The 21,447-nt window shown below is 37.2% G+C and overlaps 1 protein-coding gene across 2 annotated transcripts; it reads right to left on the minus strand.

The window, feature by feature from the left end:
* Positions 1–15,474: 15,474 nt before the first annotated feature.
* Positions 15,475–20,197, minus strand: LOC112314669 (T-cell surface glycoprotein CD1b-2). Of its 2 annotated transcripts, none has more exons than XM_045183326.2 (6): positions 20,049–20,197; positions 19,503–19,769; positions 18,024–18,206; positions 17,430–17,708; positions 16,445–16,538; positions 15,475–15,781 (listed from the first exon to the last, which is right to left on the minus strand). In XM_045183326.2, exons 1-6 carry the CDS (start codon positions 20,107–20,109, stop codon positions 15,760–15,762), a joined length of 906 nt encoding a protein of 301 aa, XP_045039261.2. In that variant the 5' UTR covers positions 20,110–20,197; the 3' UTR covers positions 15,475–15,759. The 2 variants fall into 2 exon arrangements, with proteins under 2 accessions (XP_045039261.2, XP_024427042.2); XM_024571274.4 differs by having other exon boundaries at positions 17,928–18,206; positions 20,049–20,195.
* Positions 20,198–21,447: the final 1,250 nt, after the last annotated feature.

A 21,447-nucleotide genomic window follows, 5' to 3' on the forward strand; every position in this document is an offset into this window, starting at 1 on the left:
GAGAGGGAGAGAAATATCAATGTGTGGTTGCCTCTCAAGTGTCCCATACTGGAGATTTGGCCCACAACACAGGCTTGTGCCCTGACTGAGAATCAAACTGGCAACCCTTTGGTTCGCAGCCCATGCTGAATCCACACCAGTCAGGGCATAATTCAATTTTTTATTTATTTATATTTAGAAGAAAACTGGTTATCATATTTCAGTGTATTATTTTGCACACAGATATTGTTATTGCTTTCTAATTATACTTTCAGTGCATAAGCATAAATAAAAGAATTAAAAACATTTATATAGATACAGAATTAGTAATTAATACCCATGTATAATGTGCATCTTCATTTTTCCCTCAAAAATTTGGGCAAGAAAGTGTGCATTATACAAAGCAAATACATTATAACTGTCCCAATAAGTTTAATTTTTATTGTAACTGCCATACTTAGTTTTTTCCCTTTGATTCTTATTATTATCATTTATAATTTTCAATAAAATTTTCCATCTCATTTTTACTTCAAAAGACTTGAAATAAAGTTTACTTTCTTTTACTAATTTTTACTTTTACTATATCCATTAACACTCACTTTTTAAATCCAAACATTGTTTATCTGTGCATTATCTTTTTTACCAATTACATTTTGTTAATGTTTCCAAAAAAACAGTTTGTGGCAAATTTGATCTTTTCTATTATATAGTTTGCCTTAAGTTCTATTTAAATAATATAGCTTTCATATTCATTTCCTTTCTTCTATATTTTTAATTTATTTTATGGTTCTTCTGCTTGCTTCCAGAGTGAATTTTAGATTATTTTCAACATTTATTCCTCTCTACAAATGCATTTAAAGCTATTAATTGTTCTGTAAGTCTACATTGGTTTTATAATTCCATTATGGACTATAATCAGGGATAGATATTGAAGAGAATATATACCAACCTACAAAAAATGTAATAGTCAAAAGATTGAAATGACGTATGCCAACATCAATGTTACAAGTAACTGAACTAACTGGGTGAAGTTTAGAATCATGTACAAAATAAAATAAAGAAAAAAATTAGAGAATAAAATAATCACATCACTTCACAAGGAATTGCACTATCATACAGATAAAAATAACCACATACCATCTTTCAATTTTGTGGTTACCACATTCACAAGTCACAGCAATGAACTGGGGAGAGCAGAAATAAATTTCTCATAACACCTCAACAAAATAATAAAATTATTAGTGAATTTTTAAAATTAAAATCTTGCAGAAGACAAGTTTCAAAGAAAAATATGTAACATTAATTTTAATGTTTGATATATAACATGGCATTAAATTATATAATTTTCCTCCTAGAGTGACAAAATATTATGAGATCCCAACCACCAATTCTTAGTAAAAATACTTACTGCTTGTGGCTAGATCTCTCTCAAGAAGAAATTTCCCCTCCTGTGCTTTTTCTTGGGGGTTTCCCATTGTCATACTCACAGATCCTCTTTTGTTAACCTTTCTGCCAAAAGTAAAAAATTCACCAGAAACATATTACAAGATGTGCTTTAGACAAATTGAATTTCCTAAGTAACAAAATGATGAGGGGGAAAACACCTAGAATTTATTTTAAAATATATTTTAATAAATTTGTATAAATGTAAGAAAATATTCAATTATTGAAAATTTTGTATTCATCTCATGACCTTCCTGTATTTCCTTCAAGGAAGTCTGACTTACAACATTAATGATATTAGAAGAAACTGTATGGGAAAACATATTGGCAAATTATAACTTGGACAGGGGTTTGATCTCCAAAATATATAAAGAACTCACATGACTCCACTCCAGGAAGACAAACAACCCAATTAAAAAATGGGCAAAGGACTTGAACACACACTTCTCCAAGAAAGACATACAGAGGGCCCAGAGACATATGAAAAGATGCTCAGCATCACTAGCCATCAGAGAGATGCAAATTTAAACCACAATGAAGTACCATCTCACACCAGTCAGAGTGGCCAACATAAACAAATCAACAAACAAATGCTGGAGAGGATGCAGAGAAAAGGGAACCCTAGTACATTGTTGGTGGGAATGCAGACTGCTGCAGCCACTGTGGAAAACAGTATGGAATTTCCTCAGAAAACTAAAAATGGAACTGCCCTTTGATCCAGCAATTCCACTGCTGGGATTATACCCTACAAGCCCTGAAACACCAATCCAAGAGAACCTATGAACCCCAATGTTCATAGCAGCACAATTTACAATAGCCAATTACTGGAAGCCACCTAAGTGCCCATCAGCAAATGAGTGGATCAAAAAATTACGGTAGATTTACACAATGGAATTCTACGCAGCAGAGAGAAAGAAGGAGCTTATACCCTTTGCAACAGCTTGGATGGAACTCGAGAGCATTATGCTAAGTGAAATAAGCCAGGCAGTGATGGACAAATACCATATGATGTCACCTTTAACTGGAATATAATCAAGAAAAGAAAAAAGCAAACAAAATATAACCAGAGACATTGAAATTAAGAACATTGTAACAATAGCCAGAGGGGAGTGGGGAGGGAATAGTGGGGAGAGGGGTCTGTAGGAGCTATTATAAAGGACACAAGGAAAAAATCAAGGGGGAGGGTAGAGGTGGGGGAGGGAGGTGGGACTGGCTGTGGTGGGGTGGAGGGAAGGGGAAAAAATGCTGACAATTGTAACTGAATAAAAATAAATTAATTAATTAAAATGTTAAAAGAAAGATATTTGAAATAAACTTCTAGTTTATGGTAATTTTCTATGTGGAACTAAGCAGCACATGGCCTACCTAAGGAAAAAATAAAATAAGCAACAATAGAAAATCTTTGGTTTTCTATAGTAATAAGACAATCTGGAGAAAAAAATAATACCCTATTACTTTGTCAGACAAATCTTAAATGTGAATAAAATGCTTTGTAGGATTAAATGAAGAACCACATCATTTTAATTCTCAGGTTGGAGTTTACAGTTGGATAATATCTAATCTAGTTCTCTTTCTTTTTTAAATATATTTATTGATTATGCTATTACAGTTGTCCCATTCCCCCCCCTCACTCCACTCCATCCTGCCCACCCCCTCCCTCCCACATTCCCCCCCTATAGTTCATGTCCATGGGTCATACTTATAAGTTCTTTGGCTTCTACATTTCCTACACTATTCTTACCCTCCCACTGTCTATTTTCCACCTATCATTTATGCTATCTATTCTCTGTACCTTTCCCCCCTCTCTCCCCCTCCCAATCCCCTATTGATAACCCTCCATGTGATCTACATTTCTGTGGTTCTGTTTCTGTTCTAGTTGTTTGCTTAGTTTTCTTTTGTTTTGGTTTTAGGTGTGGTTGTAATAACTGTGAGTTTGCTGTCATTTTTACTGTTCATATTTTTGATCTTCTTTTTCTTAGATAACTCCCTCTAACATTTCATAAAATACTGGCTTGGTGATGATGAACTCCTTGAACTTGACCTTATCTGAGAAGCACTTTATCTTCCCTTTCATTCTAAATGATAGCTTTCCTGAATACACTAATCTTGGATGCAGGTCCTTGCCTTTCATGACTTGGAATACTTCTTCCCAGTCCCTTCTTGCCTGCAAGGTCTCTTTTGAGAAATCAGCTGACAGTCTTATGGGAACTCCTTTGTAGGTAACTGTCTTCTTTTCTCTTGCTGCTTCTAAGATTCTCTCCTTCTGAAAGATCTTAGGTAATGGAATTATGATGTGCCTTGGTGTGTTCCTCCTTGGGTCCAGCTTCTTTGGGACTCTCTGAGCTTCCTGGACTTCCTGGAAGTCTGTTTCCTTTGCCAGACTGGGGAAGTTCTCCTTCATTATTTGTTCAAATAAGTTTTCAATTTCTTGCTCTTCCTCTTCTCCTTCTGGCACCCCTATAATTCGGATGTTGGAATGTTTCAAGATGTCCTGGAGGTTCCTAAGCCTCTCCTCATTTTTCCGAATTCTTGTTTCTTCATTCTTTTCTGGTTGGATGTTTCTTTCTTCCTTCTGGTCCACACCGTTGATTTGAGTCCCAGTTTCCTTTGCCTGACTATTGTTTCCCTGTACATTTTCCTTTGTCTCTCTTAGCATAGCCTTCATTTTTTCATCTTGTTTTTGACCATATTCAATCAATTCTGTGAGCGTCCTAAGTACCAGTGTTTTGAACTGTGCATCTGATAGGTTGGCTATCTGTTCACTACTTAGTTGAATTATTTCTGGAGCTTTGAAGTGTTCTGTCATTTGGGCCTTTTTTTTTTTTTTTTTTGTCTTGGTGCATCTGTTACTTAAAGGGGCAGAGGCTTAGGTGTTCCTGGGGCGGGGCGGGGTAACGCTGGTTGCTGCACTGTGATGCTGCACTGTGACACTGTACGCGGGGGAGGGGCCAAGAGGGAGCAATGGCGCCCACTCCACTCTCCACCAGATTTCAATCTTTCACTGCACTACCCACAATCAAACTGGGCCCCTCTGGTGCTGGTTCCCGATGGATGGGCTTCTCCACGCCCTAGGCCCCCGTGGGTCTCTCCAATGACCTCTCCTGTGAGGTTGGGAGTCTCTCCTGCTGCTGCCCCAACCCCCATGGGCATTTTCAATCAGAGGTTTGAGGCTTTATTTCCCCGCACTAGAGCCCTGGGTTACACGGTCTGCTTCGCTCCCCACCCTTCGTCCAGTTTATCTGTGTGTGACTGTGGGGCCGCGGGGTGCTACCTGCTGCTCTGCCTGCCCGTTCTCCTCCACTCTTGAGTCCGGTCCTCTCGGTTTATCTGTGGGCAAATGTGGGGTTGCAGGGTCTGCTAGTGGTCAGACTGCCTGCCCCATTCGTCCCACACTCCGCCCGTCTCGGTCCCGCCACGGCAACTCGAGTCCTCTCCACCCCGGCGTCCTGTCTCCGCCCCTCCTACCAGTCTGGATGAATGTTTATTTTTTTATTTCCTTGGTGTGGGACTTCCTTGCCGTTCAATTTTCTGTCAGTTCTGGTTGTGCCAGGAGGCACAGTGTGTCTACCTATGCTGCCATCTTGGTTCTAGTTCTCTTTCTGAATTTATAGACAGTGACAGGCAAACAGTGCCCACTGGAGATGAATGACACAAGGTCATATAGATAATTAAAGGCAGGGCCAGGATTTTGACCTAAGTCTTCTGGCTGTGAGTACAGTATGTTCTCCCATCTGAGAATTTTCTTTCCTGCCAGAAAAGGAGCAGGTTACACCTCTGTTTGGAACCTTTTCTTGGTTTTATCAATGGCAAAGATTATAGTGATTAGTGAAAAGCTTCCCAGCCACTTTGAAAAACATTCTGAAAGTTTCTCAAATGATTAAATGTAGTTACCTTGTGACCCAACAATATCATTCTTAGGTTTATATATACCCAAAAGAAATGAAAACACATGCCTGTGTAAATAAAGAGAAAGACATCCCAAGTTCATGGATTGGAAGAAATAATATTGTTAAAATGTTCATATTATTCAATGTAATTTACAGACTCAATGCAACCCCTATGAAAATTCCAGTGGACAAATGATAGTCTTCTCAATACATGGTGTTGGGAAAATTGGATATCCACATGCAAAAAAAAGACTCTTATCTTGCATCATACACATAAATTAATACAAAATGGATCAAAGACTTAAATGTAAGACCTGAAACCATTCAACTCCTCGAAGAAAACATAGGGGAAAAGATTCTTGTCATTGTTCTTGGCAATGACTTCTTGAATGTGCACTGACAATAAAAACAAAACAAAATGAATCAAAACAAAGCTAAAAAGCTTCTGCACAGCAAAGCTAACAATCAGCAAAATGAAGAGGCAACATAAGGAATGAAAGAAAATATTTGCAACCACATATCTGAAAAATATATATTCAAAATATGTAATGAACTCCTACAACTTAATAGCAAAAAAGAAAAAGAAAACCCAACACAACAAATCCTGGATTAAACATGGGCAAAGATTAGACAAAGAATACTTATGAATGACCCATGGACACAGACAACAGTGTGGGAATTGACTGTGGGAGTGGGGGGATGGGATGGGCAGAGGAGGGCAAAGGGGGAAAAATTGGAACAGCTGTTAACAGAATAACAATAAAAAAATGATTTAGAAAAAAGACTTGAAAATTAGACCTGAAACCATAAAAATTCTAGAAGAAAACATAGGCAAGAAAATCTCGGGTATTGCTCGTAGCAATATTTTATGTCATATATATCCTCAGGCAAGGGAAACAAATGAAACTAAATCAAACTAAAAAGTTATTGTACAGCAAAAATCATCAACAAAGTAAAAGGACAACCCATGGAATCAGAAAACATATTTTCCAATATATCTGATAAGGGATTAACATCCAAAATTTATAATGAACTTACAAAACTCAACACCTGAAACACAAACAATCTGTCCCAGCTGGTGTAACTCAGTGAATTAAGTACCAGTGTGTGGACCAAGTGGTCTCCAGCTCAATTCCCAGTCAGAACACATTCTTGCATTGAGGGCCAAGTCCACAGCTGGGGGCGTATGAGACACAACCTCACATTGATGTGTCTATCCCTTTCTTTCTCCCTCCCTTCCCCTATCTCTAAAAATACATAATTAAAGTTTAAAAAAAGCAATCCAATTAAAAAATGAGAAAAGGACCTGAATAGACACATCTCCAAAGAGAACATATAGATGGCCAATAGACATATGAAAAGATGCTCAACATCATTAATCACCAGAGAAATGCAAATTAAACCAGGATGAGAGATAACCTCATACCTGTCAGAATGGTTGTCATCAACAAACAACTACTTGTGAAGATGTGGAGAAAAGGGAACTTTTCCCACTGTTTTTGTGAGTGCAGACTGGTGCAACCACTGGGGAAAGCAGTATGGAATTACCTCAAAAAATTAAAAATGGATTTTTTTTGACGCAGTGATTTCACTTCTGGGTATATAACCGAAGAAACCCAAAACACTAATTTGAAAGAATATACACACCCCTATGTTCACTGCAGTGTTATTTGCAATTGCCGAGATAAGAAAGCAGCCCAAGTGTTCATTAGTAGATGAGTGGATAAAACAACTATGGGACAGTTACAAAACGGAATACTGCCTAGCCAAAAAAAAGAAGAAAATTTTACCTTTTGCAACAGTATGGATGGACCTGGAGAACCTATGGATAGGATGGAACCTTAGCATAGGATGGACCTATGCTAAATGAAATAAGCCAGTCAGAGCAATACAAATACTATATGATTTCATTTACATGTGGAATCTAATGAACAATATAAACTAATAAGAAAATAGAGATAGACTCATACATAGAGAGCAGGATGACAGCTATATTGGGGTGTGGGAGGTTAGGGGATGGTGGGATCAAGCAAAAAGGAAAAAGGATTCATGGACATGGACAGTGGTATGGTAATTGCATTTGGGAGGAAATTTTAAGGGAGTTAAATGGTAAGGGAAAATACAATATATTTTTAAATATTTTTAAAAAGCTGTAGTACATATACACAATAAACTATTACTTGCTCCTAAAAAAGAACAAGATCTTACCACTTGAGACAGCATGAATGGACCTGGAGGGTATTATACTAAGTGAAATAAATCAGTCTTAGACAAATACCATGTGATTTCATTTGTATGTGGAATCTAAAGAAAAATATATATGTATTAACAAACAAAACAGAAACAAACTCATAGATACAAAGAACAGACTGATGGTTCACAGAGGGAGGGACTTAGGTGACTGGGTGAAAAAGATAAAGAGATTGAGAAGTACAGATTGGTAGTTATCGTCATGGGGTTGTAAGGCATAGCAGGTGAGTTATGGACACATCAGAGGAAAACTCTCTAAAGTATATAATTGTCTAATCACCATGCTGTACACCTGAAACTAATACAAAACAACACTGAATGTAAACTGTAACTGAGAAGAGAAGAAATCTCTTTTCAAAGGTGGTTTTAGTTTTGGGAAAAGCCTGATGTTTCAGGGCATCAAATCTGGCCTGTAAGGGGGCTAAGTCACCTGGGTGATTTGATGTTATGCCAAAGAACTGCATGAGACATGCATGAGTGAGCTTGTTGTCATGACAAAGCTGCCAATCACCAGTTGCCCATAGCTGTGGCCGTTTTCATCATAGTGCATCTCTCAACTGATAAAGAATGTTGAGGTACTACTCTTTTTTAATTGTTTTGACTGGAGGGACATGTGATGGACAACACCTTCCCAATCAAAAAAACACAGCTAACATGGTCTTGATCTAGCTGCAACTTTGCCACAACTTCTTTGGGCATGGAGAACCACACAACTTTCATTGAGACAATTGGGCCTTCATTTCTGGATCATAGCGGTATGAGTAGACCCACAGTTTTTCTCCAGTTATGACCTTCTTGAGGAAATCTGGTTCATTGGCAGTAGTTTGAATCAAGGCATTAGCAGCTGCAGCAAAAAGTTCCTTCTTCTATGGCAGCAGAAGGTGGGAAACAAATTTTGCCATGACATACTCCATCCCAAGATCCTGTGTCAAAATAGGGGAGAGTGGGGAGGAGACAGTGAGGAGAGGGGATTGCAGGAACTACTGTAAAGGACACATGGACAAAATCAAGGGGGAGGGTGGAGGTGGGGGAGGGAGAGGGGTTTGGCTGGGGTGGGGTGGAGGGATGGGGAGAAAAGGCACACAACTGTAATTGAATAACAATAAAAAATTTAAATTAAAAAAAGAAATCTCAGACATAGTAGTTGTTGGAATCCCCAGGTCAGCTTCTAGTTCTCTCACTGTTAGTCACTGATCTGTGTTGATTGCAGCCTGTACACATTTAACATTCTCAGGTGTTCTGCTTATTGCAGGCCTTCCAGAATGTGGATCACTTTCAAAAGATCCTCGATTATCTTTGAAGCATTGTGTCTCAATTTTATTTGCACTGCACTCATTGCATTTTCCCCAAAAGCCTTCTGAATCATCTCAATATTTTCCATGGAATAATGTTTTAGCTTAATGCAAAACTTGATGCAGATTCACTCCTCTACTCACTCAATCATTTTGAATGTGATGGCCAAGCAGTACAGATGCTCACTCAATGTCATCTACTGCCTGCCCCCACTGTCTAGTGCAGTGAAGTTGTCATTGTTCACACATGCCCATTCCAGTCCACACTCTCCTTGGCTGCCAGGTTACATAAATGTCCTGCAAGCCATTCTTATTACATTAACAATTGTTGGACTTTTTCTGATAGACCTCATACATGGTGATGGAAGATTTGACTTTGGGTGGTGAACACACAATGCGATATACAGATACTGTATTATACAATTGCACACTTGAAATGTACTTAATGTCACCCTAATAAATTAATTAAAAATAAATAAAAACTGGCAAAGGATAGAAACTAATATGATTATAGAACCATCAAAGCCAAAAGTTACGTTTTTTTAATGTATAAAATTGTTAAATACCTATCAAAGTGAGGAAGAGAAAGAACAAACAACAGAAAATGATAACAAATTTCCAAGATATGGGAAAAGGGTACATAACTATGAACCTTACAGACATTAACATGATAATAAAAAATATGCACAGAGCCATTTAAAATATGCACAGGTTTTTTAAATTGGACATTTAAAAAACTTGGCCAAATTCTTGAAAAGCACAACTTACCAAAGATGACATGAAAAGAAATACACAATTTAAATAAAGGTTTATTTGTTTTTAATTAGCTGTGAATTTTACTCCCCCTCAAAAAATATTTTCTAACACATAGGGCTTCACAAGCAAATTTTAACAAATTTTTAAGAAAAAAACCACAAATCCTCTCTGAGAATAAAAACAAAGGAAAGAGCCCTGGCTGATGTGGTTCAGTGGATTGAGTGCCAGCTTGCAAACCAAAGGGTCACCTGTTTGATTCCTGGTCAGGGCATATGCCTAGGTTGCAGGCCAGGTACCCAGTAGGCAGCACCGAGAGGCAACTACACACTGATGTTTCTCTCCCTCTCTTTCTATCTCCCTTACCTTCTCTCCAAAAATATATAAATAAAATCTTTTTTAAAAAGGGAAATATTTCTTGACTAATTTCATGAGGTAAAACATCCTCAATAGAAATGCTTACCAAGGAAATTACAAGAAATAATAACAAAATGTTATAAACAAAATATTAGCAACCTGAATCCATGTACATTCATTATGAACAAGACAGATACATTATAGAAACACAATTTTATTTTACCACTTTATAATCAATCATTGTAATTCATAATATTAAAGGAAAATGTAACATTTTTTATCTAAAGAGATACATAATAAGAACCTAATACAATTCAATATCTATTCATAATAATAATAATCATAACAACATTTAGCAAATTTAAAATAAGATGTCTTTAATCTGATAAAAAATGCACAAAACACTTAACATAAATTACAATAACTCATGTTAATTCTTGAATAATTCTTATCAGATATACTTAAAAAGATGAGAATGCTAGCTGTCAGTTCTATTCATCAGTGTACTAGAGTTGATAGACAGTGAAATTGGGCAAGAAAATGCAATAAGGGATTTGTTTAAGTTGTATTTCTCATATTTAGAGATGTCATAAAAGTATGCATAGAATATCTAAGAGTATCTACACATAAAATATTAAAATTAATATGTTAATTTAACATGGATATTTGGAGGAAGGTCTAGATATTTTAACATATCTTATATATTAGCAAAAATTATAGGAACATGCACATCCACACTCTCTCACACAGAAAAATATAAAAGTTGAAAAGCCCTTGTATTTTGAGACTGAAAATCTATTTCTAAAAGTTGTTTATCTAGAGGTCATAGTTAAAATCATAGATAAATTAATGTTTTCCAAGGTGAGGACATTTAGAGGAAAATCATTAAGTTCAATAAACCACCTTTGAGATATGGTGATTTAGGAGAGGAAAGAGAATAAGAAGAGCAAAAAAAGCAGAAGAAAGGACAAGAATAATATGAAAAGACCAATTGCAAGACATCAGATGGCAGGGGAATATCAGAATTTTCCAGAAATTTAAAGTTTTAACTCAATTGGTTTAAAAGGAAATATGAAACTTGGGTTTATGTAACTAAAATATCCAGAGGTAGGTCATTCTCCAGGTATAGTTTGATTTGGCTTTTTCCTCTGTCAATTCATCATTCTGTTTTGTTTGTTAGCTTTAGTCCTAGGTCACATTTGCCTATGAAACAAAGTTCTTTCACAATTTTGAGCTTTGAAAATGGCATACAATCCAGACAAAGCGAGAGCCCTTCCTTTCTTAACCACCAAATATAATCTGTAGTCTTCCTTTGGAATAAACCAAATTAGGTCACACACACACTGTGAACCAATTATTTCAACTAAGCAAGTTCTCATCTGGGTCAATTTACCCCCTAATTTGGCAGTATCTGAAGACACATTTGATTGTCAAAACTGGGAAGGTACTACTGTAATCTGATGAGTAGAGATGCTGCTAAAAACTCCACAGTGCACAGGACAACTTTCCATAACAAATAATTATCTGGCCCAAAAGTCAATAGTGCAAAGGTTGAGAAATCTTTAGACAGGGGGTTTGAAAGCTTAAATGTGTATTAGAATAATCTGAAAGGCTTGTTAATATACAGATATATAGTTTCCATCTTTTGGATTATTTTATTTAATAGTGTGGAGCCTGAAAATGCCTTTTTTTTAAACAAGCTTCTATAAGCTTGTACTACTGCTGGTGGTGACTCACAATGCACACTTCAAGAAACACAGATTAATTGGAACCCTAGACTGTAAGAGAAGGTGTAGTCAAGCGTAGAAAAACATGCCTGCTCTACAAGATAATGTGGAGTTTAATGCATTCTGGAGAAGTAACCCACTATTCTAATCGAGAGAGGAGAAACTACACTTTTGTCCATTTTCCATCCTTCCCAAGTCCTAAAGTTAATATTATCCTAAAATTTCCAAGCAGCAGAACTACTTCCAGTACCCCTAGCTTCTCCAAAAGTTCTCTTTGCTGGGACTTCCATTCAGTTGTATAAAAAATTTGCTCAGATTCTCTCCACCTCTTTCCTGCTGTTGTCTTAATCAAATGAATTTAGATTTTTTAAATGGTATTTCTGAAAATGTATGGAATAAGAAAAAAATGAACAAAGGTAAATGTAAATCGACCATCAAACTGAATTAATGCACCATAGATCTCAAAGTCCCTGAAGGCAAGAAAAGCCCCATTTATTTCTACTTGAATATTTAACAGCCCCTTTGAACTATTATCCCTCATATATGCTGCCTCACATTCATTCTCAGTGAAAAATGAATAACAGGATTCTACTGTGATGAATCTTTGTAGGTAAACTCTAGTTATAGAATGGGTACAAATGGGTTCAGAGGGGGTTAGGGGAGAAACAATTAGAACATAATAAATCTTTGCTATGTCAGAAATATTTTAATAAGAGGAAAATCTAGAATATGAACTAAAAAGAATAAAATAACGAAGAAGATGATTTTGAGGAAAGGCCATTAAAATGGCAGTTATGAGTTCCAGCCAAGATGGACGCATAAGTGAAAACCCTCCACTTCCTTGCTGGGCAGGCAGAGAAGACCCTAGGCAAGGCGGCCGACCATGTGGGTGAGGCCAGCTGAAAGGACCTGCAGTAAGGTGTGGACCACACCAGCAGGGCTGACTGAACAGGAAACTGAGACTCAGAGCTGACTCTGGACTATGGGGTTGCTACAGTGGGAGAAACTCCCAGTCACACATGAGAGTTCATTGGGAAGTGGGGTTAGAGCCAAGCAAGCAAGCTGAATTGTTCCCTCTCTGACCTCTCCCCCACAGACAGCACCACATGCAGCAATGAGGGTTGCCCTGCCCTGGTGAACTCTCATGGCCTCTCCCCCTTGCAACTTAACAGGTGCACCAAGACAAAGAAATATGGCTCAAATGAAAGAACAGAGCAAAACCTCAAAAAGACAACTAAGAGATAAGGAGATAGCCAACCTATCTGATGAAGAGTTCAAAACCCTGGTAATCAAAAATGCTCACAGAACTGATAGAACTTCATCAAAAAATGAAAGAACAAATGAAGGATATGCAAAGTGAAATAAAGCAAAATATTCAAGGAACCAATAGTGACCGGAAGGAAACCAGGACTCAAATCAATGATTTAGAACAAAAAGAAGAAATAAACATCCAACTGGAACAGAATGAAGAAACAAGAATTCAAAAAGAAATTAAGAGAGGTTTAGGAATCTCTGGGACAACTTTAAACATTCCAATATCCAAAATATAGGGGTTCCAGAAGGAGAAGAACAACAGCAAGAAATTGAAAACTTATTTGAACAAATAATGAAGGAAAGAAGTTGGACCCAAAGAGGAACACACCAAAGCACATCATCATTAAGTTACCCAATATTAAATATAAAGAGAGAATCCTAAAAGCAGCAAGAGAAAAGGAGAGTTTCCTATGAAGGACTTCCCATAAGACTATCAGCTGATTTCTCAAAAGAAACCTTACAGGCAAGAAGAGGCTGGAAAGAAATGTTTGAAGTCATGAAAGGCAAGGACCTACATCCAAGAATACTCTATCTAGCAAAGCATCATTTAGAATGCAAGGGCAGATAAAATGCCTCCCAGATAAGGTCAAGTTAAAGGAGTTCACCATCAGCAAGCCCTTATTATACTAAATGTTAAAGGGACTTATCTAAGGAATAGAAAAAGATCAAAAACTATGAACAGTAAAATGACAATGAACTCACAACTACCAACAACTGAACCTGAAAAAAGAAAAACAACAAAAACAAAAACCAAGCAACAGGAACAAAATCAGAAAAATGGACATCACATGAAAGGTTTTTGGGGAGCGAGGGGAATGGGAGGAATATAGGGGAAAGGTACAGGGAAGAAGAAGCATAGTTGATAAGCATAAAATAGAAGGGGAGAAGTTAAGAATGGTATAAGAAACAGAATTCAAAGAACTTTTATTTACAACCAATGGACATGAACTAGGGGGGTGGTGGATATTAGAGGGTTGGGGGTGCAGCACAGAGCGGGGAAAAAGGAGGAAAAATTGGGGAAATTGTAATAGCATCATCAATAAAACATACTTTAAAAATAAAATGGCAGGTATATCAACTTAGATAATTTTTACTGAAAAAATATATATGCAAAATAAAGATCCTGCCAGGGATCCATCTAAGGCAAGACTTCCCTCAAAGAAGTTACAACTAGAAAAGAAAGAAAAACAAATATAACTGCAACATTGAGGGTGCAGAGTAAAATAGATGTTTGCATTATACCAGACGATGGAGGGTTACTTCTATTGTAGCACTAGGGAAAGTTTCCTGGATGAAGAACCATCACAGATAGTCTTTGAGGGTTAGAAAGTTATTCAGGCAGAGAAAGAGAAATTACATTAAAAGTGATCACCACCTCTGCAAACACAGTTATCCCAGCATAATTATAATTAGCTTACTCTGACAAATGATATTTCAGCACAAGCAGGAAAAAATGTTGTTAAACAGTAAGCCAAAGGAATCTCACATTAAATTGGATACAGATGCTCCTTGACCTACAGTGGGGTTACATACAAAAAAAAAAAAAAATCCATTGTATGGAATACTACTCAGCCATCAAAAGAAGAAAATTTTACCTTTGCTACAGCATGGACGGACCTGGAGAACATTATGCTAGGTGAAATAAGGCAGTCAGAGAAAGACAAATAACACATGATTCCACTCATATGTGAAATCTAATGAATAAACTGAACTGACAGACTCATAGATAGAGCAAGTTGACACCTCTGTGAGGGGTTGGGGGAGGTGGAGGGATGAAGCAAAAAAAGAAAAAAGGACTCATGGACACAGACAACAATGTGGTGATTGTAGAAGATGGTGGAGGTGGAAGAGGGTATTTGGGGGATAACTGGAAATGGGAAGAAAAGATAAAAATAAACTATTAAAAAAAATTTTTTAATCCATTGTAAATAAAAAATGTGTTTGTCAGCCCTGTCTGACGTAGCTCAGTGGAATGAACCTGGACCTGTGAACCAAAGGGTCATTGGTTTGATTCCCAGTCAGGGCACATGCCTGGGTTGCCAGCCAGGTCCCCAGTAGAGGGTCTGCAAGAGGCAACCACACATTGATGTTTCCCTCTCTTTCTCCCTCTCTTCCCTTCTTTCTAAAAATAAATAAGTACAATTTTAAAATAAAAAGAAAATATATTTGTCAAAAATGAAATTAATACAACTAGCCTACTGAATATCACAGCTTAGCCTAGCCAACCCTAAACATGCTCATAACATTTATATTAGCCTAAACTTGGGTGAAATCATCTAACATACTGTAGACTATTGGCTGTTTATCCTCATGATCTTGTGGTTGACTGGGAGCTAGTCTTGCTGCCACTGCCCAACATCAGGAGGATTATCATACTGCATATTTCTAGCCCAGGAAAAAATCAAAATTCAAGTATTATTTCTATTGAATATGTATTGTTTCCACAACATTATAAAATAAAAAAAATGTAAGTCAGGGACCATTTGTACTTTATTTATTTTGAGATACAGTTTTTCTCACATCTCACATCTATGAACTGGGTGGAGCCTATTATTGATACCATCTTATAATAAATTCATAGTTATTAATTATTTTTTTGTGGTGTGCAAATTATATCTCAAAATCTATGGAAACTTTGAGTAGATCAAATATGATGATTGTTTGATTAAATATGATGATATTGACTTCTGGGTTGACGATTGAGTTTCTGGTCTTCTGAGTACTTATTCCAAATGAGAAAGAAGACATGATAAAATCTCACGGGATATTCTGATACGACCTGTTAAGAACACATGCAATTTTAGCTCTACATAAGAGATGATTGTACACCCACTTTATATCAGCATTATTCACAATGGCCAGAAGGTGGAATCAACCAAAGTTTATTAACAGGTAAGTGGGTAAACTAACATGTTATATAAATGCAATGAAATATTATTCAGCCTTCCTTAAAAAGAAAATAAATTCTGAAACATGCTAAAACATGGATGAATCATGAATAGATTATGCTAAATAAAATAATTGAGTTATAAAAAGACAAATACTTATGATTTCACTTATGTGAGGTATCTAGAGTAGTCAAATTTATATAGACAAAAAGTAGAATATTGGTTGTCTAGACCTAGATGACCAGGAAATGACAAGATATTGTTTAATGGGTAGAGAGTTTTAGTTTCTTCAAATAAAAAGAGTTCTAGATATAGGTTGCACAAAAATGGGAGTGTAATTAATACTAATAAACTATGCATTTAAAATGACTAAGATAATGTTTTGTTATATACTTTTTACCACAATTAAAAAAGATATATATAAAAAGATGGAAATTGGAGAGAAATTACAAAATGTCTTATGGAAAGGTTGAGTCTAAAGTGATGTAAATACATAAAAGTTGTATAACAGAGTAAGAGGTAGAAAGAAAAAGAAAGATTTTTAAAAAACTTACCGGCGCCTCAAAAACCATACTGCAAGACATATCAAAAGAATCAAGGTGGGCAATATCACTGCCAACAGTATCACACTGGTAGAGGTAGGATGTCCTGGCAATTGAGAGAAGACACAAAATGTCACTTCAACACACTTTCTCTGCAGCTGTCTCTCCCTGCAGCGCACTCACACATTTTTCCCTCTCCTTCCCCCAGGAATGGTTGCTTTGCCTTTCTTTCTCCTAAGCTCCAAGTACCCTTCTTTTGCTTCTGTAACCTGTTTCCTGAACCCACACAGCTCAGCTGGCGCATCTTTTCTGCCTTTGTGACTTTATAAATAAACTTTCTCTTCTAATTTGAAAAAAGGAATCTCTGATTCTCCTGGCCTTTTTTGCTCACCTGAGTTTCACCACCATCATTCACCTGTTTCTGATATATGTGCATATCCAACTCCCTCTTTTGTATTTTCTACCACAATATATCTATATCCATCTCCTATCTCTTCTTCTTGCCCCACTTCACACAAAATGTAGTCCATAATGCTTACCTCTTTTATGCCTTAGTTCAGTGATTTTCAATCTTTTTCATCTCATGGCACACATAAACTAATTACTAAAATTCTGCATTACCCATAAAGATGTATTATTTGACAATTTGACAGAAAAATGAATTTGATTCACACTGGACAGCTATTGTTGTGTTGGCTGTTGTTATTTTTTCATTTGACAATCTAAGGGGAAAGAGGTCAGTGCTCCTGGCTAAATAGTCAGGTATTTCATGTTTTAGAAATTCTTGTGGCCCTCCAGTGTGCCTCTTGTGGCACACTGATTGAAAAATCACTGCCTTAGGTCATCTCTCTATTTTTGTTTCACTTTTTCCCCTTCTTTTCTTCCTCCCTCCTTGTTTCTTTCTCTTACTCATTAAGCCTAATCATTTTGTTATCCCCTCCCTCTATGTGTGAGGACCATCTCCTCCTATTTCCAGATAGATCCAGTGCTTTCTTACCCCAGTAGAGGATGATGTCCTGGCCTCCTAAACTGCTGTGCTTTACCCGGCAATTCAGGTTAGCTGTCTCCCCAGCCACAACATCAAGGGTTACACGGAGATACCATGTCCCATCAGCATTGGGCAGGATGTCACCTTGATGAGTTCCAGGCTGCTCCTGTTCACCTTTCATCCACATCACCCGTGCAGGTTTGGGGTAAAATCCTGAGACATGGCACACCAGCAACAGATGGCCAGGACCAGGAGTGGGACCACTGGAAAGCCAGGCCTCTGGCTTCACTGGGGCAGGAACAAGCAAGGACAGAGTAACATTATGACTTTAATCTAGAGTATAGGGACTCAGAAACCCACAAGTTTGGACAGTGACCCCTTGTACTCTTTTGGAAACCAAATAATTTATTGATTAACCACCTCTCTGCTTAGGTACCTCTTACTCTTGAATTTAAAGAGGTGGTAGGAAGTAAAATAGAAAAGTTTTGGACAAAGAATAGAACTAACCTTGTCTCTGCAGTTCTGCCTTCCCTGCATCGAGGACACCCAAGAGAAATCGAGGACAGGTTTTTAAGAGGAGCTTCTCTATGATATCAGCAATACCTTGGTATTGAAAGAAAATTGTACAGAACCGCTGTGCTCTGATGCCACCCTCTGTAGCAGGTACACATGAATTATTCTTGAAACTCAGAAAATCTAATCCTCCTAAAGCTCCCCTCAAGAAGCTTACTGTGGTCTCCCCAGAATGCAGCTCACAGCCTGCTATGCCCTGGATCTCAAAGGGATCTAGATAAATGAAAAACAGAGAAAAATATATTGAAAAGCAAACTAGAAAGAAAGGGATGGAGAAAAGATACAGAAATTTGCATTTTGGTGGGGAGAGAGATCTGAGATATAAAATTATGAGCCAACAACCAATTCAGTACAATCATGTGCCACAGAACTTTTCAATCAACAACAAACCACATATATGAGGGTAGTCCAATAAGATTATAATGGAGCTGAAAATTTTCTATTGCCTAAGGATGTCATAGCCATCATAATCTCATAGCACAATGCATTACTTATGTGTTTGTGGAGATGTTGGTATAAACCTACTGTGTTGCAGTTGTATAAAAGCATAGCAATACAATATGTACATTACATAATACTTGATAATGATAACAAATAATGTTACTCATTTATGTATTTATTCTTTTTATTGTTATTTCAGGGTGTACTTTTTCTACTTATAAAAAAAATAAGTTTGGTATAAGCCATGTTATACCAGCAGCAGGCATGTTATACCAGCAGCAGTCTCATTTCTCTCAGGTTTACTGCATCACTCGATTGAATCATTATCTCTTGTGCTTGACTGACTCTCATTTTATTTTGTACAGTAATGTGCTGTACAGGTTTGTAGCCAGGGAGTAATAGAATGTATCATTTAGCTTAGGTATGTGGTAAGATATCCCATCTAGGTTTGTGTAAGTGCACTCTATGAAGCTTGCACAATGATATTGTCTAACAATGCATTTCTCAGAATATATCCCCATTGTTAGGTGGAGTATGACTATATTGAGAGAATTTTCAGAAAGAAAAGAATAGGGATAAATATACATGTCATAAATGGCGGAGAATGTCTGTTGTAATGATGTACAGTGGGCAAGAAGAAAGAAGATGGGGGAAATGTGAGGAGCTTAGTGATGAAGTCAGGTAGAAGTATATTTAAGAATAAAGAGAATTACATTGATCAAGGAGATGCTTGAGAAGATGGGTTGAAGAAAATGGAAGTCACACTTCAGTTTACTCAGGCACAGAGTGGGAAAAGTAAAGTCTTCTTGCATGGAGTTTAAGGGAAAAAGTTGTACACAAAAGAGGAGATGGTTATAAAAGAGGATCTTTATCAGACAAGATTGCAGGAAGCAGGAAGAATCTGAAATACTTTGTGGAGGTATGGAATCTAAGTAGAAGACTACTCTAGAGAAGGGTGGGTATGTAGTTAGATAAACAGGGAAGGAGAGAAAAATCCTGGGTATAGTAGCCTGAACCAAGAGAAAAATAATCATTAATAATCTCCCCAGATCAGAAGACTGCACTCACATGTCAACTGGAATTCACTGACGTGATCCTGTACCACCCGAATGAATTCAATAAGATAGACTCGAAATAGCTCCACAAGTTCAGTCACCTCCTCTTCGCTGAAGTTGCCCTTGGACCAAGACTTCAAGAAAATGGCATTGTCTGTGTCACTATCCCAGCCATGAATCTGTAAGTCACCCAGCCAGCCTGAGCCTTGATTTTTCGCCCAGGTGCTATTGGCAAACGATGATATCTGGATGAGATGGAAAGAGGTCGGCCCCTGGAAAGCTGTGGGTAGTGGAAGGATAACAAAAATGAAATGAAAGAAAAAAGGAGGAGAGAATAGGGCGGTAAATGAAAACCAGAGAGATCCAGGGAAAAAGAACCCAGTGTCTGAAAAACAAAATTCCTGAGAAATTTGCCTGTGCTGGGGCCTCTGGCTCCATTGCAACTCCCAGAACAGAAGAGGGCTGGAGACAAGAGGGCCCAGGCCCTTAGGGTTATGTGCAGTATGATTTTATCCAGACCCCTTACACCCATGCTGGAAGTTGCCAGAGTTACTCTTACCAAGCTCATTGTCACCACCTGAGATGAGAACTGCTAGCAACAGAAGCAGCAAAAGCGGCATTTGAGCAGGAGATAGAACTACTGACTCTTTTAAGAGCTGGCGTTTGATCTCTGAATTCAGCAAACCTTTTTCTCAATACACTATAGTGACTTCCTCTTTCTTCCAACTGACAAATCCCCATTATAGAATTGAGAAAAGCTGTGCCTCCACAGCCCTGGCCCTCCCACTTTGCCTCCTCCCATTTCCACTCCAGCCTTTGACTTTCAGATTATTTTTCTTAACTCCCTGGCTTCCAACTCTTCATCCTGACATCAGATTTCCTTATAATACCTTGAAAAGGCCCCTATATGGTTTTGAAAGTTTATTTTAACTCCTCAATCTTGTATCATAACATCTGCTAAATACTAAGGTAATGTTATACAATCACCTCCTTTAATCTAGGATAATTCTTTTGGTTTATTCACCCATCTCAACCTTCCTTCTCATGGCCCACTCTTCCCTGGCACTCTTTCCAACATTCTCAATGGCTTCTCTTTCTGATCTTATCCCCTTTGACTGTCTCCCTAACCCCACATTCTTGTTTCTGTGTGTGTGTGTGTGTGTGTGTGTGTGCTGATAATCATTTACAAAAGGCAAAGCATTTAAAACATGTATCTGGACTATAGCACTGCAGACCCAAATCCCAAAATCAAATAAGATACTTTAGTTTATAATCCAAGAAAAAATATCTTATGCCATAGCAGTTTTCAAAAAGAAAAATTGCTACTAGTGGATGACCTTCTTTTCAGTAGCTCTTGACCTTTGGAAATTTGAATAACAAATTTTTTATGAGACAGCCAGAATTTTAGGAGTTATGTGTATCTTCGGGCTCAGTCAAAGATAACATTTTTGTCTGTTTGATTTTTTATTATTTTTCTAAGCATAAAAACATTAATTTCTTTATTTATATTTTTTCTTTTTTAAAATTTTTATTAATCCCTTTCCCTTTTTCACTCAGCTCCCCCAAACCTCTTCCCCTCTAAAAGCTGTCAGTCTGTTCTCTGTATCTATAAATCTGTTTATATTTTGATTATTTTGTTCATTGGATTCCAAATTTAAGTGAGATTATATGGTATTTGAGTTTCTCTAACTGGCTTATTTCACTTCACATAATGCTGTTGCAAAAGATAATATTTCCTTCTTTTTTATGGCTTATTGTTATTCCATTACATAAATACACCAGTTTTTTGTTGTTTGTTTGTTTTAATCCACTCCTCTATTGATGGGCACTTGGGCTGCTTCCAAATCTTGGCTATTGTAAATAATGCTTCAGTGAACATAGGCGTGCATATATACTTTTGAATTAGTGTTTCAGATGTCTTTGGATATATTCCCAGAAGTGGAATCACTGAGTCATAA

The sequence above is a fragment of the Desmodus rotundus genome, chromosome 12 (assembly GCF_022682495.2).
Source record: "Desmodus rotundus isolate HL8 chromosome 12, HLdesRot8A.1, whole genome shotgun sequence".
NCBI classification, from domain to species: domain Eukaryota; kingdom Metazoa; phylum Chordata; class Mammalia; order Chiroptera; family Phyllostomidae; genus Desmodus; species Desmodus rotundus.